General features: G+C 51.5%; 1 protein-coding gene across 2 annotated transcripts in view; it reads left to right on the plus strand.

Moving 5' to 3' along the window:
• ILF2 (interleukin enhancer binding factor 2) overlaps window positions 1-6,944 on the plus strand; it is a 26,072-nt gene that overhangs the window by 13,418 nt on the left and 5,710 nt on the right. For both annotated transcript variants that reach the window (XM_015411744.1, XM_015411745.1), the window contains exons 8-12: window positions 1,224-1,343; window positions 1,603-1,681; window positions 2,618-2,705; window positions 3,299-3,360; window positions 5,153-5,267. In XM_015411744.1, coding sequence (XP_015267230.1) covers window positions 1,224-1,343; window positions 1,603-1,681; window positions 2,618-2,705; window positions 3,299-3,360; window positions 5,153-5,267 — 464 coding nt within the window. The remainder of the gene's footprint in view (window positions 1-1,223; window positions 1,344-1,602; window positions 1,682-2,617; window positions 2,706-3,298; window positions 3,361-5,152; window positions 5,268-6,944) is intronic.

The following is a 6,944-nucleotide window of genomic DNA, read 5'->3' on the forward strand; positions in this document are numbered from 1 at the left end:
TCCGAAATTGTGGGCTTTCTCTTCTCTCCCCCCCCCGCCCGCCCCCCCCCCCCCGGGCATCCAGGTCACTCAGTAATTAGGTCAGCTTGTTTGGAACAAGTATAAAGGCCTGTTGGTTACATTAGTAAGTGCAGAAGGAGATTGGATTTATGCCCCCACCCTGCACTACCCGAGGGAGTCTCAGAGTGGCTTTTGAGGACTGCTCTTGAGAGAACAGCTCTGAAAGAACCCCAGGTCACCCAGCCAGCTGCATGTGGAGGAGTGGGGGAATCAGACCCTGTTCTTCCAGATTAGAGTCTGCGCTCCTAACCGCTACACCAAACTGGTGCCCAAGATCCTGCCCACAAAACAGAACTGTAGGCTGAAGTACAATTTTATCTTTTTAACATCAAGCCTGAAACACCTGAGCCGGACTGCCAACAGTTGGGAAGCTTTACCTTTGTTTCCCGACCTGTGTGGGTTAGGACTAGAGATGTGAAGGCCCGGGAAAAATTCAGGGGGGAAACCGTTCCCCCGTTTTTTTCCTGAAGATTTTTTGTTTTTTTCCAAAAAATTGGAAACATTGAAAAAAGAAAAGAAAAGAAAAGAAATGATTCTGGAACGTTTTATTTTAACATGATGAATAAAATATTTTAAGACAAGGTGTTCAAATATTTTCCAAATCATTTCTTTTATATCTATATCTATCTATCTCTCTCTCTATATATATATATGTGTGTTGGTGTGTGTGTGCGCGCGCGCACTGAGGACAAGCAAGTCCTAGGTTACAAACTGAACCCTCCAATGCAAGAACAAGATGCATTTCTTCCTTTAGGAGGTGCGATTGTCAGAAGAAAATTAAAAAGTTTCAGTTTTGTTTTTGCATGTGGGTGGGTATTCTGTTTGAAATAATTGTTTGGATACACTATATTTTTAATATGCTGGTTGTGATAATTTCATGCCAAGTAAAAATGTCCATAGTCATATTTTATGTTCCTAAAGTAACAGAATGACTTTCAATCTAGAAAAGACAAAAGAAATGCTAATGTAGCATTTTTTTTCAATTTTTCTGAAAATTTCCATTAAAAAAAAAAAAACCAACCCGGAAAAAAACCTCTGTTATTCTTGTTCTATAAATTTACTTTTTTTGCATGACTTTTTGAGCACTTGTGGCCTGCTTTATTTGTACAGTGCTCGCTTGCTTTCTGTACCTCCATAACTAACATGGGTTTGGTCTCCCCCCTCAGTGCTGACGATGCTCACCAACGAGACCGGCTTCGAAATCAGCTCCGCTGATGCGACGGTGAAGATCCTGATCACAACTGTGCCACCCAACCTCCGCAAGCTGGATCCGGAGCTCCACCGTAAGGAAATGCCGGCACTTGGCTCTTTGGAGAAGAGGGTGGTCGGGGGGGGGGAGCTCACTGCTTTACAGCAGCAGTCACGCTCGGGTAATGGAGGAGAGGAGCCCGGCGGCAGAAGGTTTGCACCATTTGCGGTGCGTCAAGGAGTTTCCCTCCCCAGCATTGTAGTCGGGGTGTCTCCCTTCTGAACTGGCTGTGGCTTGTGCTGAACTTTCTCCTCCCGGTTTTTGTCTCTGTGTCCTCCTCTCTGTCCCCCAAGTGGACATCAAAGTGTTGCAGAGCGCCCTGGCAGCCATCCGGCACGCTCGCTGGTTTGAGGAAAACGCCTCTCAGTCCACGTAAGTCTTGGTGCCCTTTCACGGCTGGGGGAGCCGGCTGACCTTCCGCAGTGGGAGATGGGGGAAAACAGCTTCTGTCCTGCTTCCCAGTCGGCATGGAGTGGGAGTCCCCAACCAGTGTTCCCTCTAAGCTGAGTTAGCGTGAGCCAGCTCATAGTTTTCTAGCCTCCGGCTCATACGTTTTTGTCTTGACTGAGGAAGGACGGCTGCAGAGCAAACTCATTGATGCAGTAGCCAAATTGCCGGCTCACAGCTTTAATGCCAGGAGCTCACAAAGTAGAATTTTTGCTCACAAGACTCCACAGCTCAGAGGGCCTTCAGGCACCTTTGGAATTCCGAGACGGCGTGGTGAACGCAGCCACAAAATGGCTGCCGCAGGAGGCGGGGCCAGCCATAGAATGTCTGGTTATGCTGAACTTGAGCAGTCACGCTTCGACACTGCTGGCAGCATCTCTGCCTGACAGGATGCCTTTTTAAATGAACGTGTCACTTAAACGTATTTTCTTCCATACACACGAAGTATACCTATTGAGCTCGTTAGAACCCCTCATCTGGCAGCATCTGTCCTCGTTTTCCAGTCATCTGGCCCGCTTGTCCTACTCATTGCAGGAGCTGGACGGAAGCCCCACCTGGCCAGTATTCCCTCTAAGCTGCGTTAGTGTGAGCTCACAGATTTTTGTCTTGTGTGAGGCGAAGGCTTAAAAAACCTGAACTAGCCCACATTAACTCAGCTTAGAGGGAATACTGCTCCTGAACGTTTCTAATCTATCTAGTTTGCAGGGGAGCTTTCCTTGACCTCCTCGGGCAGGCCGTCCCAATGGGGGGGGGGGAACATGCTGCAGAGAATACACGTGTGTGGGCAGGGGTAGACCTTTCTGCTCCCCTCCGATCTAAGAGAAGTTCCCCCGCTAAAAGTTCTCTGCCTCCTCCTGTCAGGGTGAAGGTCCTGATCCGTCTGCTGAAGGACCTCAGGATGCGCTTCCCCGGCTTTGAGCCCCTCACGCCCTGGATCCTGGACCTGTTGGTATGTGGAAGGGGCGTGTCATGTGTGTGTGGGGGGTGTCCGTTTCCCCCTCTTTCGTTACCTGTTTCCATGGTACTTCCTTAGCTGGAGCACTTGGCTGGGGACGCTGGGAGGGGTGTGGGCAGAGGCTGAATTTTGCTTCTCACCCTTCTGAAGCATCATGAATGGGGGGGGGAGTGTGCGGGTGTGTTCCCCCGCCCCCCGTTTATATAACTTTTATTGGTGATAAGTAAATACAGCAGTATAATGATTACATGTACAAAAAGCATACAGAAGAGAACCATAAGATATTAATCGTTGCAACAAACATTAGAGACAGAATCTGAGTATACAGCTTATTCTAATGTCATGAAGTCTTACTTCAGGCACAAGAACCTGAAATGAAGTTCTGAAATTGAAGTGACTGTCTAATATGCAATGAAGAATATAGTGAATACGAAGAGGGCAAAGAAGATGGGGAGAGGGGAGAGATGCGGAGACTTGGAAGTGTCAGACTGGGTCACCCATTGAGGTCAGCAGGTGAAGGAACAAAGTGAGAGGGTGCTTGGATCCCCTGTTGCTGAACTCTTTAACGGTATACTTGTTGGCTCTAGGGAAACTACGCTGTGATGAACAACCCAACCCGGCAGCCCTTGTCTCTCAACGTTGCATACAGGTATGGTTTTAATAAATATGCCGTGTCCTGTCTCCCCTTCCCCTTCAGGTCATGATAACTGGAAAGCAGATCTCTCTTGAACTTATATTTATTTATTTATTGGATTTATATCCCGCCCTCCCCGAAGGCTCAGGGCGGCTAACAAAGAGGCACAAGTGCCAAAGTTAAAACCGATAAAAACAGAATAAAACAACACAATACAAAACACTGAAGTGTCGGTGCTCTAGAGGTCACAGAATCAGTAGCTGCAAGATGGGGGTCTGGTAAAAGTTGTTAATCCCAGGCCAACAGCGTACCTCCTAGCAGCACAACCGTCCCATCTTCATTCAGGGACGTCTCACACCCCATTTAATTTCCGCACAATTGGTGGTCGAGGTGCGATAATGGGGGGTAGCGATGATGGAATAGTGGTGGCGGCGGCTCCTACTCAAAAGCCTGGCGGAAGAGCTCCGTCTTGCAGGCCCTGCGGAACTGTGCAAGGTCCCGCAGGGCCCAGATCTCCGGGATCTGATTCCACCAGGTAGGAGCCGCCACCGAAAACGCCCTGGCCCTGGTGACAGCAAATTTTATATTCCTGGGGCCTGGGATTACCAGGAGATTTTGACTCCCCGACCGTAGTGCCCTTGGGGGAACACGCGGGGAAAAGCGGTCCCTCAAAAGGAGCAGTGCCTTGCTGTCTGGTTTGTGCTGGTTTCCAGCAGACATGCTGGCGTTAATTCCCCGGAGGACTCTCAGTCCTCCTCTGGCTACCGCTTGGCTGCTTGCGGTGTGTGTTCTGTTATTTTGAGTCCGTTTTGCTCTACACTACCCACCTCTCGCCCATAATTGTGTGGAAGTCTAGACTTTTGGCTCAGGAACCGACGATATGCCACTGTGTATCCCGTTGCTTGGTATTCCTCTGTTTGTGACCTGTTTCTTAAACACCCCCCCCCCCCCCGATTCCTCCAGTATCTGCTCCTTGTACACCCATGTCTTAGTGTCAGCCCATCTCCAGTCTACTGTCACGGGACCCACCAGATATGGAGGTTGGGTTGGGAGGGCTTGTTCCTCTGTGACCCACACAGAGGGGAACCCCTTGAGCTTCATTCCGCATTACTAATGATGTGGAAGACACTTGGAAGTAGTCAGGTTCAGCACAGTGTTGAGCTTTGTCTTGGTGGGGTTCACACAGCTCCAGTCATTTGAGCAAAAAGAAGAAGAGGAAGAGTTGGTTTCATACCATGCTCTTCACTACCCGAAGGAGTCTCAGAGCAGCTTACAATCTCCTTTCCCTTCTTCTCCCCACAGCAGACACCCTGTGAGGCAGGTGGGGCCGAGAGAGCTCTGAGAGAGCTGTGACTGACCCAAGGTCACCCAGCAGGCTTCATGCGGAGGAGGACTGGGGAATCAAACCTGGTTCTCCAGATGAGAGTCTGCCGCTCTTAACCACGACACCACACTGGCTTGGGGCTCAACCCTCGGTGTTCTCAGGGCTCTCTCCAGACTTGAAGTGTTCACTAGCAAATCCTGGTTTCTTTGTCACTATGCAGGGAAGGGGCTGTTGCTGAGTGTTAGAGCAGAGTAGTAGAGCAGAAGGTCCCAGGTTCAATCCCCGGCACCTCCAATTAAGAAATCCGGCCGTAGGTGAGGGGAAAGGCCTCTGCCTGAAGCCCCGGAGAGCCCCTGCCAGTCGGAGCAGATAGTCCTGACCTTGGCAGACCAACCGTCTCGTTCAGTAGAAGGCAGCTTCATGTGTTTGTGCGGCGTCAGTTGTGTACCAATTATGATACCAATTATGTTGCTTAACCGGCAGGCGTTGCCTTCAGATCCTGGCAGCGGGGCTTTTCCTCCCCGGCTCCGTCGGCATCACGGACCCCTGCGAGAGCGGGAACTTCCGAGTCCACACGGTCATGACCCTGGAGCAGCAGGTAACCCCGATCCCGGGCTGTCCTCGTCACTCGTCGACTGCTGTCCTTGCGGCCTTTGCTCCCCCCCCCCCCCCCTTATCCTCCGCCTCCCAGATCTGCAAGATAGGCTAGAATTCAGGTCTGTGTTACAAGGCTGATGGGGGAAAGGGCTGTCAAATGGTGACACCCCCCCGCCCCCCGGGGCTTCCAAGGCAAGAGGCAGAGATGGTTTGCCTTTGCCCGCCTCCTGGAGACGAAGAAGCCCTGGGAGGAAAGGCCGAGGGACGTGGGAATGTTCAGTCTGGAGAAGAGGAGGTTGAGAAGGGGCATGGTGGCTCTCTTGAAGTCTCTGAAGGGCTGTCGCCTAGAGGACGGCGGGGAGCTGTTCCTGTCGGCAGCAGAGGAGAGGACTGGCAAGAATGGGCTTCAATTAAGGGTGGGAAGCTACCGGCTGGATGTTAGGGACAACTTTTTGACAGAGTTGTGCAAGGGTGGAATGGGCTGCCTCTGGAGGTGGTGGGCTCCCCCTCCCTGGCCGTCTTCAAGCAGCAGCTTGACCAACCCTTGCCAGGGATGCTCTCGGCTGATCCCGCATTGAACAGGGGGGGGGTTGGACTCGATGGCCTGTAGGGCCCCTTCCAGCTCTGGGATTCTGCGATTCTGTGTAGCAGCTCTGGGATTCCTGGGGGGGGGGGTCTGCCACCCGAGGATTAACCAGGGCCCGCCCGCCAAGCAGGGGAGGGGCCATGGCTCTGTGGCAGAGCCTCTGCTTGACACGCAGGAGGTCCCGGGTCCCATCCTTAGCCGCTCCAGTTAAAAAAGACCAGGCAGTAGGCGATGGGAAGAGGCCTCTCCACCTGAGACCCTGGAGAGCTGCTGCCAGTCTGGGGAGACAGTCCTGACTTGGAGGGAACGGTGGCCTGATTCAGTAGAAGGCAGCTTCGTGGCGCGCTCACGTGCTTGGCTTCCGAGAGCGGATCAGGTTGGCTTCGCCTTGCAGAAACTGCTGAGGCAGTGCATTCAAGAAGAAGAGGAAGAGATTGGATTTATACCCCACCCTTCACTAGGGGTGTGCAAAAAAAAAAAAATTCGGTAAAATTCGGATTCGGGTTTATTGAACCCGAATTTTTTCGGGAAACCCGAAAAAAACCGAATTTCTATATCGGTAAACCATAGATATCCGAAAATTTTCGGAAAACTCGAAAAATTCGGGTCCATTATAACCAATGGGGCCATTGAAGTCAATGGCAAAAAACCTCTTGAAACTTTGCGGGGGGCTGGGGGGGAGGGGGTAGAGCCTCCAAATTTGGACCGTGGCTGCTCAAGCCTCTCCCCGAAAGACCCCCAAAGTTTCGAGAAGATTGGTCCAGGGGGTCCGATTCCAGGGGCATCCAAAGAGGGTGCCCCCAGTCCCCCCAGATCAGCTTGCTGTATTCCCGGTTTGCCGCCGAAATTCGGCGGCAATGCATTTCAATGGGATTTTAACCTTCTGCTTTCCTTTTTGCAGACCCCTGGGGGGGGGTTAGAGGGAGAGGCTCCAAACTTGGAGGGTAGTTACTGGAACCTCTCCCCAACATGCCCACCAAATATCAAGAAGATTGGACCAGGGGGTCCAATTCTATGGGCCCCCAAACAGGTTGCCCCCATCCCTCCATTGTTCTCTATGGTGGGAAAAAAAATACTTTTTTTCCCACCATA

This window comes from Gekko japonicus, unplaced genomic scaffold (genome assembly GCF_001447785.1).
Source record: "Gekko japonicus isolate JY-2015 unplaced genomic scaffold, Gekko_japonicus_V1.1 scaffold175, whole genome shotgun sequence".
In the NCBI taxonomy this organism is placed as follows: Eukaryota; Metazoa; Chordata; class Lepidosauria; order Squamata; family Gekkonidae; genus Gekko; species Gekko japonicus.